Source organism: Anolis sagrei, chromosome 1 (assembly GCF_037176765.1).
Source record: "Anolis sagrei isolate rAnoSag1 chromosome 1, rAnoSag1.mat, whole genome shotgun sequence".
Taxonomy (NCBI): Eukaryota; Metazoa; Chordata; class Lepidosauria; order Squamata; family Dactyloidae; genus Anolis; species Anolis sagrei.
Genome location: NC_090021.1, coordinates 314,984,363 through 315,008,320, shown reverse-complemented (window position 1 = coordinate 315,008,320; position 23,958 = coordinate 314,984,363). Strand labels below are relative to the sequence as shown.

Sequence of the window (23,958 nt, the reverse complement as noted above, 5' to 3'; positions counted from 1 at the left end):
TCTTTGTAATCATGCTTGGTAACTTGTTTCCATGCCTTTCCACAAAAAATGTTAGGAAAATATTTTTAAACCCCCACCAAAGGTGACCCTTCCCATAAAATATCATTTCTTAGATGGATAGCCAACACAGACAGTATTAGGAGTGGTGCCGCCTCCCGACAGGCCCCAGAAATGTCAGAATCGAGCTGGTTTGTGAGCAAGTGAATTAAGATTGTCATAAATATGAAAGGCAAGCACAAGTTCATTTATTTATAGCAAAGGTCTTGGGTTACAAGAGGTCAGTTCTTGCCATCTTGAAGAAACGTTAAACGGGTTAAGTTATTGCATACATGTGCATTTAAAATTTAGCAGCAAGTCATTTACAGAACACATTTACCCTTTCCCTACTGCCATCTATTTATTATTTATTCATTTGGTTTTTAGTTTCTCAAATTCTATAGAGAGCTATATATTATTATTATTATTTCCAAGCTTTTACAAAGCATGTAACAACACCTTTAAGTTAATGGTCTTTTATTGGAAAAAAAGACTAGCATTTACAACTTGGAATGGACATTAACTGTAATATTTTGAACAGCGATGTTGATAGTTGTGCTGAAGTCCACAGGCTGCTCCGCCAGCTCCAAGTCTTGATACAGAAGGTTTTGAAAATGCAAGAGAGAGAGAGAGAGAGAAAGAGAGAGAGAGAGACAGAGAGAGAGAAAAGGGGAGCACATGCCCAAAGGTGCTCCCACCCCTTAATTAATTAAGGTTTCATTTTTAAAGGTTTTGTGAAGGGTAACGGCCCCAACGCCTGTTTCACAATAGTGCAACGCAGACAATATTAAAACCAAAGTAATACAGACTTGCCACCCATAGCCGCAGTCATGGGTTTGTGTTTGTTTGTTTTTTGGAACCAACTTTTTCTACATACAGAAGAACCTTCTCTAACTTTAGGGGCATTTTCTCACTAAGCATTTTGCATCCTTCAACCATTTTTGCTGCATACCATCATCCTGAGGTATAGACCAATTTGAAAGTAAACCCAGCTATGACAATTTGACAACTACAAATTGAACCAGAATCCACTTTCAGAGAAAAGAGTGGCCTGGGAATTACTATTTTTTTAAAGATTTTTTCTCTCTTTTTTTAAAACTGTTTTAATACAAATGTCTGACTGTGCTCAATTGTCAAGCTGCATGCATGAAAAACTGGCCAGCCCAAACAGTGTAATAGTTATTAGCAAATGGAACTTTTTTGAGGAGTTCGCTAAGTGCTTTCTTACTTTTTTAAAAGGTAGTAAATACAATTATTTATATTGGGGGGGGGGGGGGACTGATGTTTAACTTGATCTTTTTGGGAACAGGACCACCAACCATTACATGCAGTTTGTGGACAGAAGGTATTTCGACATTCAGTTTTGCTATACAGAAACAGAATGAATAAATGAACATTTTTTTGCAAGAGGTAAGTAAAAGATTCAATTTGATTCTTCTAGAGGAAAAATAGGTGGGAGGTCTCTTCATTTTGCAGTCATCATCTGTACGAATTCTAAAAGAAAGAGCAAAAGAAAAAACTACTTTTAACCTCCTTAGAAAGGAAATAATACAAAATTAAGTACAGGATAAAATCACTAGAGATAGCTATTCTGGCACAAAAGAATAGTAAGGGTTTCTAACACCCCAATATTTCAGCCCCCGGTAGCGCAATGGGTTAAACCCTTGTGCCAGCAGGACTGAAGACCAACAGGTCAGAGGTTTGAATCCAGAGAGAGCGCAGATAAGCTCCCTCTGTCAACTCCAGCTCCCCATGTGGGGACATGAGATAAGCCTCCCACAAGAATGGTAATGCATCAAAACATCCGGGTGTCCCCTGGGCAACATCCTTGCAGATGGTCAATTCTCTCACACCAGAAGCAACTTGCAGTTTCTCAAGTAGCTCTTGACACACAAAAAATCCCTTCAAGGTGCTATTTACAGATATAGGAAACTACAGCTTACCTTCATAGTTGACCTGTCCGTCCCCATCAATATCTGCTTCTCTGATCATTTCATCTACTTCTTCGTCTGTTAGCTTTTCTCCTAGGTTTGTCATAACATGGCGTAGCTCTGCTGCACTGATGTAACCATTGCCATCCTGCAAAAACAAAACGATGGAAAAGATTGAAACCGACAGGTTTTTAGTAAAGGTTTTCCCCGACATGAAGACCAGTCATGCCCGACTCTTGGGGGGAGGGGGGGGGGTGCTCATCTTCATTTCTAAGCTGAAGAGCCAGTGTTGTCTGCAGGTGCCTCTAAGGTTGTGTGGCCAGCATGATTGCATGGAGTGCCGTTACCTTCCAGCCAAAGCAGTACCTATTGATCTACTCACATTTGCATGTTTTCGAATTGATAGTTGGCAGAAGCCGGGCCTAACAGAGGTAGGTCACCCTACTCCCCGGATTCAAATCGCCAACCTTTTGTTCATCAAGTTCAGCAGATCAGCAGTTCAACCCACTGTGCCACCAGGGGACCCAACAAGCTTATAAAACCATTTTCTTCCGATATGCTTTCAAATTTGCTTTTCATTTGGTAGTTATTTTAATATGACGTTGGTTTGTGTTATGACTTAATTTGCTATTAGCTGTTGCCTTTTTACTCATATCTGTTTGATTCATGTTGTAAGTGGTCACGAATCCCAGTTCTAGGGGAATGTTGGACTATGTGCAATTTAATTGAATAAATACAATCAGTCTGCCATATCCATGGGTTCTGTATCCATGGATTCAACCATCCACAACTTGAAAATGTTCCCCAAAATAAAGTTCCAAAAAGGATCCTTGATTGTGTGATCTTACAGAAGAGATAATATTTTACTACATCACTGCATGTAACAACAACAACAACAACAACAACAACAACAACAACAACAACAATTTTATTTTTATACCCCGCCACCATATCCCCGAAGGGACTCGGGGCAGCTTCCATGGGGACCAAGCTCAGCATACAACAGAATTTACTAGCTAAAACACAGTTAAAAACATAACAAATAATGTAACGTAAACAATCTAATTAAAAAAATTAAGAACGGCAAAAACAACGTAGAAGTGTATTAAACCAACCTCAAAACCACAATAGCAACTTGAGCATTTATAGATTTTTGTATCGACAGCATGTGTGTGTGCCCTGGGGCAAAACCCCAGTCAATACCAAAAGCTTTCTGTAATAACGTTATGGCAAAAGTTTGATGCGGCTCTTTACCAGTAAAATCCTCTGCATGTTTACTGTACTCAGAAGTACGTTCTACCACATTCACTGGAAATTTCTCCCACACAAGTGTTCATAAGATTGCAGCTCAAGTACACTTAACTGAGTTCCCATCTACACTGCCATATAAAATACAGATTATAGTAGAGTTTCACTTATCCAATGTAAGCAGGCCAGCAGAACGTTGGCTAAGCGAAAATGTTGGATAATAAGGAGGGACTAAGGAAAAGCCTATTAAACGTCAAATTACATTATAATTTTACAAATTAAGCACCAAAACATCATGTTTTAAAACAAATCAACAGAAAAAGCAATTCAATACATGATAACATTATGTAGTAATCACTGTATTTACGAATTTAGCATCAAAACATTGCAATGTATTGAAACAGCTGTGGATCCAAGTGGGAGGTGGACTGTGTTGGATAATACAGAACGTTGGATGAGCCATGGTTGGATAAGCGAAACTCTACTGTATCTGCTTTGAACTGGATTATATTAGTCTACAGTGCCATCTAATCCAGTTCTGAGTAGGTAATCTGGGTTTTATACAACTGTGTAGATGGAGCCTTGTAATCTTTCCTTGTCAAATCCTCATCAAACGTGATGGAAACGTCATTCACTGAATGGCTCTTCTTCTCCCCATGATACTCAGGAGGGGAGGTTGGTGGAGGGAGTTAACATTGTGGCAACAGTGTCAAAATTGTGACTAAGTAGTGATGGTGAATACAAAACACTTAAGGAAGAGTAACTGTTTCATATTAATAACTGCTTTATTTTGACATCATTAGCCACAGTGCCGCAATGGGTTAAACCCTTGTGTTGGTCAGTGATTTGAATCTGCAAGATGAGGTGAGCTCCTATCTGTCATTTGGGGACATGAGAGAAGCCTCCCACAGGATGGTAAAACATTTGGGCATCCCCTGGGCAACGTCCTTGCAGGCGGCCAATTTCCTCACACCAGAAGCGACTTATAGTATATTCTCAATTTGCTTCTGACACCATTAAAAAAAGCTGCCTTGTGTCTCCACAGGGGGAAAGGCGGCGTATAAATAAAGTCAATCATCATCATTATCATCACCATGATTGTGATGATCTTAAATCCTCCCACTCCCCAACTACATTGCCAGGCATCAGCTGCATATGGAGAAGGAAGGCAATTCTGCTGCCAGTTAGAAGGAGGGTAAATGTTGTTTACATCATGTTTTGGCCAGTGTCGCACCAAGAGAAGTTACTTAGTTAAGTTTACTAAGGGTTCTGGCTTGGCTATTTATTATCCGTCTTTCTCCCAGAGTGCAACCCAAGGTGGCAAGAACATTATAGGACCTATCACAAACTTCTGTTTTCGCTCTGAAAAACAAAACAACTAGACAGAACAGAAACTGATGGGGCTGAGGTTTTCCTTCTAGATTTTAGAGGTTTCTAGTGTCCACACAGAGGCAGAGCCCCCCCCCCCCCATTAAGCCAAAATGTACAGAAAAGACCCCTGAGAGTTAACCTGCTTCCTGTCACAAATATAGAGAGCATTCAATTAGGTGTTCAGTGAGCTTCAGGATGCCCGCTGGGACAAAGATTTTTTTTCCCCTTTTGAACATTGGCCACATTCACATAGCATCACTAACTGCTTTTGAAACTCCCTGTCTGAGCTCCAAAATGGGCTTTGGCAAGCAAGATGCAAAGCTGCTATTTAAAAACACCCAGAAATCCTGTTTGGGGGGAACATTTTGTGAATCATGTGGTTAAAAACACAAGAAGCGCCCCACTGGGTCAGTCCTATTTAGTCCATCATTTTGTTTATGCAATGGCCAAGCAATTGCTCGTGTAAGCTCGTAAGCAAAAGTGGGGCAGCATAACGATCATTTTCTTCAGCAACTAATAAATAGTGGCACTGTCTTAATGGAGGAGATACAGCCACCCAAGCTAAATTACCCACTGATGGTGCAATGCTTCATGAATTCATTCAGTCTCCATTTTAATGCCATCTCAATCAACAGCCTTAATTACATTTTATAGCAATAAATTTCACTGATTAACAGTGCATTGCAGAAAACAGTATGTCCTTTCATCTATCCTGAATATCCCACTCTTCAATTTCAGGCTCTAGAATTCTTTGAGGGATGAAAACTCCTCTCTATCTACTCTCTCTACACCATGCATAATTTTATACACATCTCCCCTTTGTCTCAAACATCCCAAAAGTCAATTGGATTTTGCACTCCAGCAGGCAAATGTATTTAGGCCAATAACACATGCCCATCATAGCAAGTAAGTTGGCCACCATGGTTTTGGGACCAGGCCTTCGGGCAGTAGAAATAAATGTATCCAGTATTTCGGAAAGACAATGACTGGAACAGCGATTCAACGGACAAGACTGTTTATTTTTTTAATGATTGTTTTATTGCTCATGGATGTATTTTTTAATTTGATTTATGTCTAATTGTAGTGTATAATTGTAATTGTTTGTACTGGCATTGAATTTTTGCCACTACATATGTGTAAACTGCTTTGAGTCCCCCTCGGGGTGAGAAAAGCGGTATACAAATACTGTAAATAAATAATAAATAATAATTTGTTGTTGTGTGCTTTCAAGTTACTTCCAACTTATGGTAACCCGACGGTGAACCTATCACAGGATTTTCTTGGCACAATGGCTTGCTCAAGGTCACCAATTGGATTTCCATGGCTGAATGTGGCTTTGGGCTCTGGTCTTCAGAAGTCCGAACCCAACGCTAAAACCACTATACCACAGGATACGTGATTCAAATCCAATCTGTTGATTTGGTTGGATTGATTTCATGATACCTAACCGGATCACTGTCTACAGAGATTCCACTGACTTGATAAGGAACAATATAGATAAAGGCTAAAGAACATATAGAGGAACACACCTTCTATGTGTAGTTGAAACTCTCTAGCTCTCCATTACAGATTAAATCCTGTGTGTTCATTTCATAGAATCATAGAGTTAGAAGAGACCTCCTGGGCATCCAATCCAACCCCATGCAAGGAAGCAGGATAATCACATTCAAAGCATCCCCAACAGATGGTCTCGGTTTAAAAGCCTCCAAAGAAGGAGCCTCCACCACACTCCAGAGCAGGAGGTTCCACTGCTGAACAGCTCTCACCATTAGGAAGTTCTTCCTAATGTTCACGTGGAATCTCCTTTCCTGTAGTTTGAAGCCATTGTTCCGTGTCCTAGTCTCCAGAGCAGCAGAAAACAAGCTTGCTCCCACCTCCTTATGACTTCCATTCACATATTTATACATGGCTATCATGTCTCCTCTCAGCCTTCTCTTCTGCAAGCTAAACATGCCCAGCTCTTTAAGCCATTCCTCATAGGGCTTGTTCTCCGGACCCTTGATCATTTTAGTCGCCCTCCTCTGGGCACATTCCAGCTTGTCAACATCTCCCTTCAATTGTGGTGCCCAGAATTTGACACAGTGTTTCAGGTGTGGTCTGACCAAGGTAGAATAGAGGGGTAGCATGATTTCTCTGGATTTAGACCAGGCAAGGTTGTAATGAAAATGGGTTTTGCACGTTCTTTGACTTTTTATCAGGCTAGCTAGCATGAAGAAAAATGGACAATTTCTAATCCAAAGGCAAATTAAATACAGAAATGTACTGGCTCTAGGAGAGATACTGCATAAGATGTTCATCCTTGAAGGAAAACATACCAGCATTAACTTCTCCACTCTGTTAACATCCTCACAAAGAGTTCCTGGTGAAGTTACCACATCCCTATCTAACTTCACATACATTGTAATAAGTACCTCCTTTGCTTTACTCTTGGCCCAAGCTGAATTTCAGCTAATTTCCAAACATAACATTCAGATAATTTGAATATACACCACTGTATATCCACAGAGTTTGATAAACACAGCATCCACAGAGTTTGATAAACACAGGGGATTATGGAACCAAACCCCAGCAGATATGAAGAGCCCACTGTGTATATGTATTATATACATACACAGGCAAGCATATCTTCTTTCATTTTCCAACTGTAATTCACACACCTCTCCTTTCCCAATGACTTCATTAGGTAGGCTAAGACAAGACAGGAACTGAGATTTGATTATGACCACAAGCAAAGCCTCTAAATCTCTCTGGACCTTCCCAGGTGTACATTTTGCTTTCAGCAACAAAGCATGTTCTCCATTGTTGCCTTTGTAGCTATAGCCAAATAAGCCACAGCATAAGTAGTCTAAACACCACTTAATATGTCTAAGTCGTATGTCTCAAACGCAAGGTCTGCAGGCCGTATCATTTTAGGTGGCCCAGGAAGCTTTCAATGCCAGCCAGCATTTATACCGTCTTACAATTAGAAATGACTCTTTGAAGGCGACCATAAGACTGATGTTGCCCTCAGTGAAAATCAGTTTGACACCTCTGATCTAAGCCATACCTTGTCAAAGACTCTGAACGCTTCACGAATTTCTTCCTCGCTGTCTGTGTCTTTCATTTTTCTGGCCATCATGGTCAAGAATTCTGGGAAGTCAATAGTGCCGTTGCCTTTGGAAAAGAGGAAGGAGATTAATTAATATAATTCCATCTGAATGCTCAACACACATTTGCAATTGTTCTCTCACACAAAATCACCTTCTTTCTTGGATCTGGAATAAGTATTCTTAGATGAAATACTCTTTTTCCTTTCAGAGGCTTGGGTTTTGCTTTCATTTAACAGGCTACTGGAAGAAGACCAGCCTAACCTTCATAATATGAGGTGTTTCACAGGCAATCATGCTTCAGCAAACCTCTTCCTGACATTGCCCCATTTCCTTTGCCCCAGTAAAGTTGGAGCTAATATAAGTGTTCTTATATTACAGATACAAACAGAACTGGCTGCATGGGAATGTTGGCTCAGGCTCAGAACTTGGAAATGCTAGTTTGGGGCCATATCTTCCAGGATTCTTCCAACCACCATAGCCATAGCCAGTGGCCATGGTGAGTGAAATATAATATATTATGCCTTATCTCCCCGAGGGGACTCAGGGCACATATACAGCAAACATTCAATGGCATTATACAATTAACAAAGACAGTACATAAACAGAGATAAAGGCTTCCCATCTTTGGCATCTAGAGGCTGTGCTCGACTCCGGCCATGGGGGGTGCTGTCGCTCCACCTTCCATGCCGAGGAGCTTTGTTATCTTCAGCATGGACACCTTTTATTACACCTCCACGCCAAAGAAGTACCTATTTATCTACTCACATTGATGTTTTTAAACTGGTAGGTGAGCAGAAGCTGGGCTGATAGTTGGGAGCTCACCCCAACCCGGGCTTGAAATGTCAACCTTTCAATCAGCAAGATTTTCTGCAGCTGGCGGTTTAACCCGCTGTGCTAAAGCCTGGCGTTGCTAAAGCCCAACATGGTTCTGGGACCTGCAGTCCAAAAAAGTAACTCTTTCCATTTCCCCACAGGCTTCACTCAAGAGATATTGTGAAGGCTTTGTTTCTTAATAGTGTCAAATAGTGATGTGAACATCCAGAAGGACTCCTTAGAATAAATTGTTTTAGTAGCAGCAAATATACCTCAAACTTAAAAAGAAGATGGAATAGCTGCTACATTCCAATAGAGATTATTATTATTTCATAGCAATAAGCGTATCTTAATACTCCCCCCACCCCACCATTTCCCACTAAGGGCATGTGTACATTTTATCATCTCCAGCAGATTTTAGAATCTGAAAATGTAGTTTCTTCTTAGCAGCCATTTTGTATGCTGAAGCAAGATACGAACACTTTCATATAATGGAGAAACAATGGGTGCACCCAGCATTGGCCAGTCCTTCCTTTTGGAAAAGTTTTCAAATATGCAATCCTATCTATTTTTATCGAGAACCTTTTGTACTAGGCGAATACTATACAAGGCTTATTATTCTCTCCTATCTATGAACTGGAAATTATAGGCTTTGTATACACATGCTATGAACCTAGTAGCTGCCCTATCATGTTCTTCTTGTCATCAGACCAAGACAATGGCGGACAACTGTTCTGTGGCCAGTCAGGTAAGTACTCATTGCTATGTAAATGGCAGAAGGTTTAAGGGCAAGAGAAACAAAAAAAAAAAAAAGAAGGAAACACTGGGATATTTAACAAAGCATGTGTCCAAGCATGATTTATAGCAGTGGTTCCCATCTTGTGGTCCATGGACCACCAGCAAAAATATGGTCCGCGGCCTCACCATTACTACACCGTTGCCTCGAAACCACACAGCAATGAGAGTGATTGGTCTCACAAAGCCCTCTTATAGTGCCAAGGCAATGGGGATGTTGGGAGGGTAGAAGTTGACTACCCACGAAAGATTGCTGCTACTACCACATCAGCTCTAGATTATTAAATATAGTTTTCTGTGGGTGAGCAGATGGCGACTACTGGGTGGCATATGTTCTGTATCAGAAACTAGAGCCGATGTGGTCTATCCACTGCAACTGTCTGAATCAGCACCTCAAATAACTAAACCAAATCTAAAGTTGACCAAAAACTGATTCATAAGCCTTTTGATACTAATGTTGGAAAGTAGTTCATGGTCAAAGTGGTCCCTGGTCAAAAAAAGGTTGGGAACCACTGAATTATAGCAACAGAAGAAATGGGCCTCCAAAACCTTCAAAGTTCTATTCCCTTTAGTGGGATTGAAAACAAGAGAGCCTTTTCTTTAATACCCTTGTGAATTTCTATTTTTGAAAGTCACAATAGGTATAGGATATATTAAACGAGTGTTGGCATCGAAGTTCCAGACAGTGGCCATAGATCAAATGTGAGATATATATATAATAGTGTGACAATGCTGGGTTCTCTTTCAATGTGCTCCAATACTATAGGCCAATGTTACTAACAAAAAGAAAAGGTGGGATTTGGAGACTGATATCTCCAATGAGTGACTGGTAGGCAGACCAAATGAAGTTCTTGAGAAGACTTTAAAGATAGTCTTCCTATTACCACTTGAACCTTTTTCACCATGATAGTTGCCAACAGAGGCATGTGCCCAAGAATTTCCTACTTGTTCCCTGCTTCTACGTGCCTTCTTTAAATAAGATGCACAGCTAAGCTACATATCGCCTTGGTTGTGTAGCTATGGTCTTGAAATCAGCACATTTTCTTCCCACAAACTGTCAGCACAGGGACTCCTGATCTGGATCCTGCCATGAGAGGGAGGGAGCTTTAAGATTTTGCCAGCTTGAGCCAAATAATCTCCTCCCTTTCCCTTGTCAGAAATCAACATTGCAAAGGCAGAAAGAAAAAAGATATATTGTTTTCAACTGAACCATTGCCCAACCTCAGGCCATTGCTGCAGAGTTGATAGGGACTTGGTATTCTGTGCTGATATTCTATGTGTAGGAGCCCCTGGTGGCGCAATGACTTAAACCCTTGTGCTGGCAGGACTGCTAACCAAAAGGTCGGTGGTTCAAATCCGAGGAGTGGGGAGAGCTCCCATCCGTCAGCTTCAGCTTCTCATGTGGAGATATGAGAAGCCTCCCACTGGATGACAAAACATCAGGGCATCCCCTGGGCAACGTCTTTGCAGATGGCCAATTCTCTCACACCAGAAGTGACTTGTGGTTTCTCAAGTCGCTCCTGACACAAACACACACAAAATCTGTGTGTAGGTTTGGAGGGAATAACTCTGTATTCAAGAGCAGAACTAATGTAACTACCACAACATATTTTGGACACTAAGTCTAGAAGATTAAGTTGTAGACATCAGAAAGCTTTATTTATTTATTTATTTATTTACGGATTTATATGTCGCCTTTCTCACCCTGAAGGGGACTCAGAGTGGCTTACAGGATATATATACATACAACATATTATATTATTCAGCATAGCACAATATCAGTATTATATATTACTATCTTGTACTATACCATTCTCCAGCAAAGGATCACCGCCTTGTTGTGGCGCTGGAGCTTGAGCACCTCAATAATGTCATGAACAAAACCGTGAAGGGCCACCCAAGACGGGATGGTTGTGGCAGAGAGGTCAGACCAAGCGTGATCCCTGGGAAAGGCAATGGCAAACCACCCCAGTATTCTTGCCAAGAAAAGTAAATGGACCAGTACAACCAGAGATATGTCAGTATGCCATTGGAAGACAATTATGCTAGGGAAAGTGGAAGGCAAAAGGAAGAGGGGCCGACCAAGGGCAAGATGGATGGATGGCATCCTTGAAGTGACTGGACTGACCTTGAAGGAGCCGGGGGTGGTGACGGCCGACAGGGAGCTCTGGCGTGGGCTGGTCCATGAGGTCACGAAGAGTCGGAGATGACTGAACGAATGAACAACAACAACTATACCATTATATTGTAATATTATTAGTAATATTATATGTAATATAAAATATATAATTATAATATTGTATTATTAGTAGTAGTATTATATTGTATGACATTATAGCATTACAAAGTTATATGTTACAGCAATACCTGCCTTTTAAAAAAGAAAACCCACTAGACACACTCCAACTTAATCCATGTTTTTAACTCAGCGTAGCACTATGATTATTTAGAAAAAAACTCAGCTCTCTCTATTATGTAATGGCTGCTTTTACTAAAAATGCTGAGGCAAGGAGTCAATGTCTGTCAGGATTTCTGTGAGTTAAGCCTTCACCAAAACCGATTTCAGGGAAGGTATTTTGGTATAAGAATGGCAGGTGTTTAGCTTCTTCAAAGACTTACCATCTGCATCTACCTCGTTGATCATATCTTGTAGCTCTGCTTCTGTTGGGTTTTGACCCAGCGACCGCATGACAGTTCCAAGTTCTTTTGTCGTGATGGTGCCATCACCATCTTTGTCAAATAGAGAGAAAGCTTCCTTGAATTCTAAGGAGAATAGGTAAGGAGAATACTTATTATGAGGATAGTATTAACCAATAATCGTTTTGTGCAAATGATCAAAATATCAATCAACAAATGAAGTCCGTTTTCACCTCTTTATTGGTTTCTGTGTGCAAATGAGATGCAACTGTAGTAAAGATCCACTTACCTGCACGCCGTATAAAACTATGTGTTTCTAATCTTACTCATCAGTATCAATTCACTTGTCCCATGGGATGCCATTATTATACTTGAGAAAATGACAACCAATGTGCCATGGATACTGTGCAGGATTTGGATTACAGGGTCTAAAGTTCAAGTTCTTTCCCCACCCCGGTCATGAACCTACGTTGCTTTCAGTCTTTCATTTCACATGTTTGTGTGTGTGTGACGCTAACCCCATGTCTTCCACAGCACCGTGGAGAAAGGGGGAAATCTAACCCGAAATTGGGACTATACAGCCTTCCATGTTTTCTTGAACTGCAACTCCCAGGAACCCTGGTCACAATGTACTTGAAAGTACTTAATCCACAATGTCAACAGCTTTGCAAAAGAGATTACTATCCTCCTTACACTGCCAAAAAGAGGATGCATGTGAAACACAAGATTTAGTAAACTCACAACAGAATCACAGGCTCCTGGATTCACAGGTCACTCTTAGTCATAAGGTAAAGATAAAGGTTTTCGCCTGACATTAAGTCCAGTCGTGTCCGACTCTGGGGGTTGGTGCTCATCTCCATTTCTAAGCCGAAGAGCCGGCGTTGTCCGTAGACACCTCCAAGGTCATGTGGCTGGCATGACTTCATGGAGCACTGTTACCTTCCCACTGGAGCAGTACCTACTGATCTACTCACATCTGCATGTTTTCAAACTGCTAGGTTGGCAGAAGCTGGGGCTAACAGTGGGAGCTCACCCTGCTCCCTAAGTTCGAACTGGTGACCTTTCAGTCACCAAGTTCAGCAGCTCAGCGCTTTAACTCACTGCGCCACCTGAGTCATAACAATATATTAATTATTTAGTACTAATCTTATGATGGCAGAAAAACTCTTAATAAAATGTTAATAAGCACCTATGAATTAATGGTGGCAGCTCCAGCTCATGAGAGAAGCCTCCCACAGGATGGTAAAAGCATCAAAACATCAGGGCGTCCCCTGGGCAACGTCCTTGCAGACAGACAGTTCTCTCACACCAGGAGCAACTTGCAGTTTCTCAAGTTGCTCCTGACATGAAAAAAATGTTCTAGCAAGGGATTATCTTCCCCTAGCACTGAATGTGTAACTCAGTTCAAAGACACAGCGACATTAATCTGGAATATCAATAACACATGGATCTTATAGCACCTTAAAGAAAACCAAGCTGGTAGCATAAGCTTTCATAGATTATTTCTTCGCTCCATTCACCTGAGGAAGTAGACTTAGCCTATGAGAGCTTCGTTCTCTGAGTTAGTCTCTACGGTGCTGTAAAATCCCTTTGCATACTCATACGTGTCTTAAGAGATCCTAAATATGCACTCGAGAAGTAGACTTTTGGAAGATGTCAAATTGGGGAGGGTGAAGCAGACCATAGGAATCTTAGTAATCTAAGTGTTCAACAACAGTAGTACTTAGTATTTGCATAGACCTATCAAGTGTGGAAAGTGCTTCCTGCACATTCTCAAGTTGCAATGGTTGTAGCAGCCCCACAAGGTAAGCCAGTAATATTATCCCCCATGTTGGGAATTGGAGCACTGAGAGACAAGGCTGAATGAGGGCCACCTACTGAGTTCAAGGAAGAAATTAAAATTGAACTGGGAATTGAATGATTCATAGCTATTCTGGCCACTGTACTGCATCAGCTCTGCAGCACTACTGGGAGGATGAAATGGACATGAAGAGGACCACATACACAGCCTTCAACTCCTTGGAGGATGGGAGGGATAAAAATTGTTAATAGAGTTGTAATTCTGGTAAAGAAGTGCTAGAGACCAGTAAGCCTGCTCTGGCCACCTTCATTCTAATCAGTGCAGCTGCTTGACAGTGTCCAATATTCACGAACGATCAAGCAGTGGTTCCCAACCTTTGGGCCTCCAGGTGTTTTGGACTTCAACTCCCACAATTCTTAATAGCTGATAAAATGGTTGGGATTTCGGAGAGTTGAAGTCCAAAACACCTGGAGGTCCAAAGGCTGGGAACCACTGATAGAGACTAACCAGAGCAACTGATTCCAACTGCAAGAAAAGAGATTCCTCCTGAATATTAGGAAGAACTTCCCACAGTAAAATGTTGCCTTCAAATATGGTGGAATATCATTCTCTGAACCCCTATACAGTTCTGGCCCAGCTTACCTGTCCGAATGTATCTCCCCCTACGTCCCATACTGAGACTTATGATCTTCTGGGGAAGCCCTGCTCTCGATCCCACCATCACAAATGCTCTTGGCGGGATGAGGGACAGGGCCTTCTCAGCAGTGGCCCCCCGCCTGTGGAACTCGCTCCCAAGCAAAATTAGGTCAATGGCTTCACTCCTTTCCTTCAGGAAAAAGTTGAAGACATGGCTATGGGACCAGGCATTCGGATAGCAGGTTGACAATAAAAATGATGACAATGCTATGGAAAATGGACTATGGACAGGCTTCGAATTAAGTTGTTGATCGTAGAACTCAGACTTGACATGCCAACTAATTTAATTTGCATTATTTTAAATGGTTTTTAATCTAATTTTAATGTTTTACTTATTATGTAATTGTTGTTTTATCTGTTGTATATGTGGGGCATCAAATTGTTGCCGGCTGTAAGCCGCCCTGAGTCCCCCTGCGGGGGTAGAGAAGAGTGGGGTACAAATATCTGAAATAAATAAATAATTGAAATAAATAATTAAACATAGACTGGGTGGCCATCTGTTAGGAGTGCTATGATTCTGTGTTCCTGCACAGCAGGGGATTGGACTAGATGGTCCTGATGGGTTTCTTCCAACGTTATGGTTCTATGAAGGTTGGAGAAAATGTGATCTTGTCATTAGACAGTAATTTCCATCATGTCTAATTGCATTTTTATATAGAACTCCATTTCTACAAAAACTCTACAAAGCTCAAAAGGTGATGACAGTGTAGAAAATGTTCAGGGACAGAACTGATTTATGCTTCTCCAGTCCATGGTTGAGGAGGACATCTGAATGCTGGCAATGTCAAATACTGAATTGCTTACTATAGGCGTAGGCACATACAGTGACATCACTGCAGGCTCTAGGACTGAGCTGTGACTGTAAGAGTCATGCTGGGTCCAGCCAAGGGCCTATCTAATCTCATCCTATATTCCGCTCACATAGTGACCCATCAGTTGCCCATGGGATGCCCATCAGCAGGACACGAGTACAACTGCACTCTCCACCTCATGCTCCTCAGCAACTGATACCCAGAGGCATACTGTCTTTAAAACTGGATGTGACATACAGCCATCCATACTAGTAGCCATGAATATACCCTTTGAAGAGGAAGTGTTAAAATCCTATTGTGGCAGCGAGCTCCACAGTTTGACAATATAATGAGTGAAGACGAAAGTACACATCGTATGAAGAAATCCAAAGGTGAATCTGCACTGTAGATTAATGCAGATCTATATCACTTTAATTGACATAGCTCAATGCTATGGAGCCATGGAGCTTGTGGTTCTGCAATCTTTAGCCTTCTCTTCTAAAGAATGCTGATGCCATACCAAACTACAACTCCCAGGATTCCATAGTAATGAGACAAGGCCATTAAAGTGGTGTCAAATTGCATCCATTCTACAATCTAGTCATCCTCCATTTCACCTTAGTAGTCCACTAAAGACTCATCTGCTTCAGTAAATTTGTGCTTTAGTGTGTCTTGTAGCTGTGTAAAGACTTCACTAATTTCGGGTTTTTTCCCATTTAAAGGCTGAAGCAAGATATAAACTTGCATGTCATGGAGAAACGGTGGGTGTGCACAGCATCAGCCAGTCCTTCCTTTTGGAAAAGTATTCAAATATGTAATCCTATCCATTTTTGTTGAGAAGCATGTCTAATGGAGCTTACTTCCAGGTGAAATGGGCACTGGGCTGTGCCTTTAATCTTCAATCAAAGAATCTGGATTGGTGTCCTTGCAGGAGCTAAACAAACTCATCTACTCCAACATTTCCAGATACACCATTATCCTTGCTATCATTACTATGCATATTGCATTTTTGTTGTAAACTGCCTTGAGTCCCTTTTGGGAGAGGGGCAGAATGCAAATAAAGTTATCATCATTATTATTATTTGAAACATAACAAGATTAGTACACAGCAAACAAGATCACTAAGCTGGCTTTTGTATTGGATCACACATTGGACACTTCCCAAGTGTCTAGAACTGTGTGATGCATCAGTGAATAATGTGTGCAGATCCGAGTAGGGTGGCCTTTTGCAGATGATAATTTTGTCAGAGCCTATTGTTTTTAAGTGCAAACCAAGGTCTTTAGGCACTGCACCCAGTGTGCCACTCACCACTGGGACCAACTTTGCTAGCTTGCAAATAATAATAATAATAATAATTCTTATTATTATTGATCCTTGATCCCAAACATGGATTTCATTAGCAACAAATATATTTCAAATGCTTTAGTAGATTATTATTGGCACACATGCTCACACTTTTAGGAAATATATGAACTGCAAAATTGGAAGTGATTTAAAATCGTATTTTCCTGTTCATTGAACACAATCCTGCCCGCTCTGATAGGAAAGCAAAGGTTTGAGAAACAGCCAAGTGATGGCAGTCACCAAGAATGTTCTGCAATATTTTTGTATTCAGAATAGGTTGCCAGGCCAACAGAAACCATCTCCCTCCAATTAGGATACTTACCAGCAATCTGTTCTTCGGTCAGCTGATCGGCCTATGTAAAGAATAGAAAAGTATTTCAGAACATTGTTTACCTGTAGCCCTGTTAAACCAGAAGATGCAACTGCAACTTGGAGGCAAGGTGACATAATCTTATGCTAAAAGTTTGGCACATCCAGAAGCAACTGGCAAGGGATTGTTTCTCCGTCCACTAAGGGGAAAACAAACTGGATTGAGATGGCACAGCAGAACGAAGAACACAAAGTGTCCAGCCAGGATGCTAGCTTGCCAGGCAAGCAAGGCCCAGTACAATTGATGATCAAGGAACAGATTCTCCTCTTTCTGAGTTGTTTCATGCCAAGGTTTCATTGCAGCCAAGAGGCTGCCAGTCCTAACACTATGCAACTATTGGCACAAGAACAAGTCAGCAAGATGCAGTCTTTGTAAGCAAGCAATGACAAACCATTAAGGGATTTCCCACTTTAAGATGGCCAACACACAATGGTAGGAGTTATTCAGCCCCGTGTTTACCATTTAAAAATGTGTGTCCTGCTTTCTAGTCACATGTCATTTTTAGGGCAGCTGGAGCCGTCACTAAAACTTACCAATACTGCCTTTTTACAATTAATCACGCTCAGTTGCCTCCTTGTTCAATAAACCCACTATTAAAACAGAACAACACAAAAACAGAAAACAATTGTACTTATGCTCACACTGACCTACTAAGGACATGTGATTGGACCAATATTGAAAATGTCAAGTCCCATCAATGTCAGTGGGAGAGAGGCACATATGTACTTAAAACAGCTGGTGAGGCCAAAGTGCTTTTTTAGGAACTGCTGGAAACTGGGAGATTTAAGTCGCATCTGAACCAATCCTATAGTTTTAAGTATTTTCCTCCCCTAGAATAGTTGGCTGACACAGCCAGGGTCAAATTCTATTACCCATTTCCCTTTAAAACAGTGGTTCTCAACCTTCCTAATGCTGCAACCCCTTAATACAGTTTCTCATGTTGTGATGACACCCAACCATACAATTTTTTTGGTGCTACTTCATAACTGTAATTTTGCTACTGTAATGAATGGTAATATAAATATATGATATGCAGGGTGTATTTTCATTCACTGGACCAAATTTGGCACAAATATCCAATATGCCCAAATTTGAATACTGGTGGGAATTTATCATTTGGGAGTTGTAATTGCTGGGATTTATAGTTCACCTACAATCAAAGAGCACTCTGAACTCCACCAACGATGGAATTGAACCAAACTTGGCACACAGAACTCCCATGACCAACTGAAAATACTGGAAGGGGTTGGTGGGCATTGACCTTGAGTTTTGGAGTTGTAGTTCACCTACATCCAGAGAGCACTATGGACTCAAACAATGATGGATCTGGACCAAATCTGGCACAAATACTCAATATGCCCAAATGTGAAAACTGATGGAGTTTGGGGGGGAAAACTTGACTTTTGGGAGTTGTAGTTGTTGGGATTTACAGTTCACCTACAATCAAAGAGCATTCTGAATCCCAATGTTAGAATAGGGCCAAACCTCCCAAACAAAACCCCCATGACCAACAGAATATACTGTGTTTTCGAATGGTCCTTGGCGACAACTCTGACACCCCCTTACAATCTCACCCAAGGGATCACGGCCCCCAGGTTGTGAAACACTGCTTTAAAACATAAATTCTAGAGGAGCAAAACATATTTCAAATACAATCTGCCAAACAGTCATTGCGAGGTTTGATTGACTGACAGATGCATCACAGCTCCGCCGCAGTTAGAAAAGCCTCTGTTGGCAACGGCCAACTTGCCAATGCAGTGCCTTGCCAGTGGATTAGGGGCATCTCAAAGCAGGCTTTTCATAGGGGGGAAAGAAAGAATCCATAGCATTTGTTGTTGGCTCCAGACGTGAAACCCTGTCCTGTGTCCTCCCAGAAACCAGCTGCTGGATTTCCCTTCAGTGAAGCAAGTTGACATAGCAATTTACATAACATATCAGAGCAATGCAGAACAGGAAACAGGGACCACGCCTTGACAGAAAGAATAATGCAAATTGACAGAACCGGAGTGTAGGAAGTCCTCTTGTGCGAGATTGGCGAGATAAGAATCCAGCATGTTGCTGCTAAAGCAGCATTTTTTTTTCCTCCAGTCATGGCTCTCTTCAAAAGGGTCACAATACAGCTCCAATCATCCCCAGCCAGCAGAGTTGTAGTGTGACCCTCTGGACAACACCCCAGTTGGGACAAACTGCTAGGCAGTATCTGGTCTGCCATGCTATGCAGCACATGCAAAATTGCATCACTTGGGCGACCAGGTGAATCAGGCACCCCACCCTTGCCAAGTCATTGGGAGCTGGGCTGGAGGAAGTTGCATCAGATGATGTCACCTTTCCCAACAGGATGAAGGAGAAAGGAGAGAAACACAATGAATGGCCCATAATCATATTTGGGCATCTGCAAGTGGAGCTTTATTCTCTCTCTGCTATGGGAAAGGGAAATGGAGACTTCCTCCCCTCTCAACCTCACACTTTTGGATTTCCTAGTATTGCCACAGACATCTGGTGCCCATTGTGGGGCGGAAACTGGATGAAAGCAAAAGACCACCTAAAACCAATTCCAATAGATGCTCTGGAAGGGAAAGGGATTGGTCATCTTTGGGTACCGAGCGATCCAAGGTGTATACAAGTGCCACTTTGGGGGAAAAAAAAGAAGACAAATTTGTCTTGTCAAAGGCTTTCATGGCCGGAATCACTGGGTTGTTGTGTGTTTTCCAGGCTGTGTGGCCATGTACCAGAAGCATTCTCTCCTGATGTTTCACCTGCATCTATGGGAGGCACCCTCAGAGGTTGTGAGGTCACAACCTCTGAGGATGCCTTCCATAGATGCAGGCAAAACATCATGGCCATATAGCCCAGAAAACACACATCCCAAAGACAAATTTAGTTAAAATAGCCCAATTCTGCATTTTAATCATAGCCTTGTTTTTGAAATTGACCAAAGCCCATTGTTTTTCAACCCATACATTTTGAACATCAAGCTTACAACCAAAGCTTGCATCACCCGAATGCATACACTCCTTCCAAGCCTGGCATAGCAGTGGATTTTCTGAGGCATTCAGGCTTGTCTGGGGCTTCTAGGAAACAAGGTGCCACTTCCTATTAGAAGCACGTCAGTTTTTCATCACCCTCTGCTCTCAAGGGCCTCTCGGGGTTAGGAGGATGGAGGTTCAAGAGGAAGAGGAGACATGATGTAATGCAGCCCTGAAAGGGGTTCTCTTCCATCCATGCCTCTTTGGCGCTGCTGGGTTTGAGGGGCTTGAGGAAGCAGGGGGTGGGGCGGAGGAGGAGGAAGGAGGAGGAGAACAGCCGCAGAGGGGCCCCCTCCTCTCCAACCCTGCGCAGTGCAGCTGGCAGAGGGACGGGCAGGGTTTCCATCATCCTCTTGACACCCTCCAAACCCAGAGCTGCCCTCTTTTTGCAGCCAGCTTTGGTCTTCGCCTCTCACCACATTCCCTCCCTTCCCATGGAAGAGACACAGCCTCTGAAGCTGTCAACGCCATCAACACCCTTTCTAAAATACTCGAAGCTTCGGAGTCTTTTTGACAATCCTCCACAACCAGTTACGCCACACAGCCGGGAGCCACACTTGCTTGCTTGCTCCCTCCTCCTATGCGGCATGCTCCACAGGGGCTGGACTACAACACCTATAATCCCTAACCAGAGACCTTTTGCCTCCTGTTTTTGGTTCCCTGGAAGGGAACAGAAGTCTCCTTATGGAGAGAAAAAGTGGGATACAAATGAACACAATAATAATAATAATAATAACAACAACAACAAAACAGAAAATAATCCACATTGAGAGAAAAAGTGGGGTACAAATGAACACAATAATAACAACAACAACAACAACAACATTAAAACAGAAAATAATCCACATTTTCTCCATCAGCAGCATTATTATATTTATTGGAGTCCTGTTTTTTCCTCTCTTAAACAGAGACTCAAAGCACATCCCAACTAGTTTCCAACAGACCTCACAACCTCTGAGGATGGGTGCCATAGATGCAAGCGAAACGTCAGGAGATAATGCTTCTGGAACATGGCCATACATCGCAGAAAACTCACAACCACCCTTACTCCTATTGAGTGGAATAGATGCTTTTTTTTTAATTCATTGCATTAGTTTGCATCTGTTTATTTCATTTTCTGTTATTTGATGTATTTTATTTTGATGTTATTATTTGCTGTTTGTATTTTATTTTGCTGTATTGTAATTCTGAGCTGGGCCTCATGTTAGCAACCCTGAGTCCCCTTTGGGGAGATGGTGGCGGGGTATAAATAAAGATTATTATTATTATTATTATTATTATTATTATTATGTTGCACTTTTTCGTTAAAACAGAAAAGGGTCATCATGGGAAGGGTGGAATAATCTGTAGAAATTCAGAGGTGACATAATGTGTATCAAAGTGTCCTCGAAGGCTTTCATGGCCAGAATCACTGGGTTGCTGTGAGTTTTCCGGGCTGCAGGGCCATGTTCCAGAATCATTCTCTCCTGATGTTTCACCCACATCTATGGGAGGCATCCTCACAACCTCTGAGGAAGCCTGCCATTGATGTGTGTGAAATGTCAGGAGAGAATGCTTCTGGAACATGGCCATACAGCCTGGAAAATTCACAGCAACCCAAAATGTGCATCCATTGAGGTGTTCCACGGGAGGAAGAAGCATGCTTTCAAAGACACACAGATATGGAGAGACTATTATGCATTATTATTATTATTGTTGTTGTTGTTGTTCTGTGTATAATAATAATAACAACCCTGCCTTTTCTCTCCACAAAGGAGACTTAATGTGAGTGCCATCTGCCCACTCCCAGCTTCCCAGTCCCCTTCCATCCCCATCCAACATGTCTTATTAATATCCCAACTCCAGGCAGAGCTAGGAAGCCCCTCCCGAAGGAAGAATGGGAGGAGAGGGGGCGGGAGGCAATCTGGAGCATCCAAATCCTCCGTTTTGGGGTCAGAGAAATGGGTCCCTCCGCGGCCAGAAGGCGCTCTTTCTGCCCCGAAGCCCTGGCCAGAAGCCTTGCTCCCAAGGTCAGGCCCAAGGATGCCTCCTGATGATGCTGCTGCTGCTGCTGCTGCTCCCTTTGGACTCTGGAGCATCCCCGCCCGAAGCCCCAGAGGCGGGAGAGAGGAGGCCAGCAAGGCTCCAAAAAGGCGGTGGCGCTTTCCCCAGGAAGCCAAAGGGACACTCTACCCAGCCTCAAGGGGGGGGGGGGGTGTCCAAAGGAGGGCTTGCGAGGAAGAGGATGACCCTCCCCTCCGCCTTCTCCCTCCTCTGATCAGTTCGGGCCATTTCTCTCAAAGCCATGGCGACTGCAAGAGGAAACCCGGCCCGAAGCGGCCAAAGCCAAGCAAACCGTCGCCCGAAAAGGGAAGGAAGGAAGGAAGGAAGCCACAAAACGAGCCGTGCAGCCGCCAAAAGAGCTGCAAAGGAAGCCCTTGGAAAAAGCAAAAGAGGCGACCATACATGAAGCACCAGCACAATTAAGGAAGCCCTTGGCAAGAGCAATGGGGCGACCATATATGAAGCATTAGCACAATTAAGGAAGCCCTTGGCAAGAGCAATAGGGGCGACCGTATATGAAGCACCAGCACAATTAAGGAAGCCCTTGGAAAGAGCAATGGGGGCGACCATATATGAAGCACCAGCACAATTAAAGAAGCCCTTGAGAAGAGCAAAAGAGGCGACCATACAAGAAGCACCAGCACATATAAGGAAGCCCTTGGCAAGAGCAATGGGGGCGACCATATATGAAGCACCAACACAATTAAGGAATCCCTTGGAAAGAGCAAAATAATGCGAACATCCATTAAGAACTAGCACAATTAAGGAAGCCCTTGGGAACAGCAAAGGGGGCGACCATATATGAAGCACTAGCACAATTAAGGAACCCCTTCGAAAGAGTAAAGGGGGCGACCATATATGAAGCACCAACACAATTAAGGAAGCCCTTGGGAAGAGCAAAAGAGGCGACCATACATGAAGCACTAGCACAATCATGGGCGTCCAAGCAAACCCCTGGAAATAACACCCCCCGAAAGGAAAGGAAAGGAAAGGAAACCCCCTAAAAAGGGCAAGACATGAAGCCGCGGCACAAGCAAGAGAGCTCCTCTTGGAAAGGAAGACATGAAGCCGAGCAAGCCCTTGCAAACAGAACCTCCGAAGGGAAAGGCAACCAGAAGTCCACGAAGAAGCAGGAGCACCAGAGCCAGAGCTCTTCTCAGCACCTCCAAAAGGGAACCACAAAGAAGCAGCACTCCCTCCGATGGGAAAGGAGCCCCGACAAAGCCCATCGCGGGACAAGGAAGGGCTCCAAAGCAAGCCCTTGCCAAGCCAACCCCAGACAAAGCAATGACCGCTACCTACCATGGCGACGGGGGGCTGCGGGCGAGAGGCGGAGGGGCAGAAGGTAGAAGGCAGGTAGTGGTGGTGGTGGCGGCGGCAGCGGCTCCCGGCTCTGTCTGGCTGCTCGCCTCGTCGCCCAAAAGCGGCTGTCGAGGCGTGAGGCTGCGCGGGGCGGTTTTATAGGGCGCGGCGTATCCCTCCGCCGGAGCAGCGCCTGCCTGCCTGCCTGCCTGCCGCTCCCCCCCTCTCACTCACTCTCTCTCTCTCTCTCTCCTCCCCGGACCCAGGCATCTGGCGGCAGAGGGACTGCAGGAGGCAAAGACCCTCCCCCTCCCCAACCCAGCTGGCCTGCGGAGGAAAGCCTTGGCAGAACTGGGAGGCATCGCGACGGCCATCCAGTCCAACCCTGGTTCGCACCGCAGGAACACCACCAAAGCACTCCCCACAGAGGTCCAGCCATTGCCTGCTTGCAAATCTCTAGGGAGCAGAGGCTGAGCTCTCTCTCAGGCTTGAATGATAGAATCATAGAGTTGGAAGAGACCTCATGGGCCATCCAGTCCAACCCTGGTTTGCACCGCAGGAACACAACCAAAGCACTCCCCACAGAAGTCCAGCCATTATCTGCTTGCAAATCTCCAGGGAGCAGAGGGTGGGCTCTCTCTCAGGCTGGAATCATAGAATCATA

The 23,958-nt window shown here is 43.2% G+C and overlaps 1 protein-coding gene across 1 annotated transcript; it reads right to left on the bottom strand.

Annotated features, from left to right (window-relative positions):
* Positions 1–223: 223 nt before the first annotated feature.
* On the bottom strand, positions 224–23,450 carry CALM1 (calmodulin 1). The gene is made up of 6 exons (XM_060756802.2): positions 23,295–23,450; positions 16,876–16,906; positions 11,903–12,046; positions 7,633–7,739; positions 1,980–2,115; positions 224–1,530 (listed from the first exon to the last, which is right to left on the bottom strand). Exons 1-6 carry the CDS (start codon positions 23,295–23,297, stop codon positions 1,502–1,504), a joined length of 450 nt encoding a protein of 149 aa, XP_060612785.1. The 5' UTR covers positions 23,298–23,450; the 3' UTR covers positions 224–1,501.
* Positions 23,451–23,958: the final 508 nt, after the last annotated feature.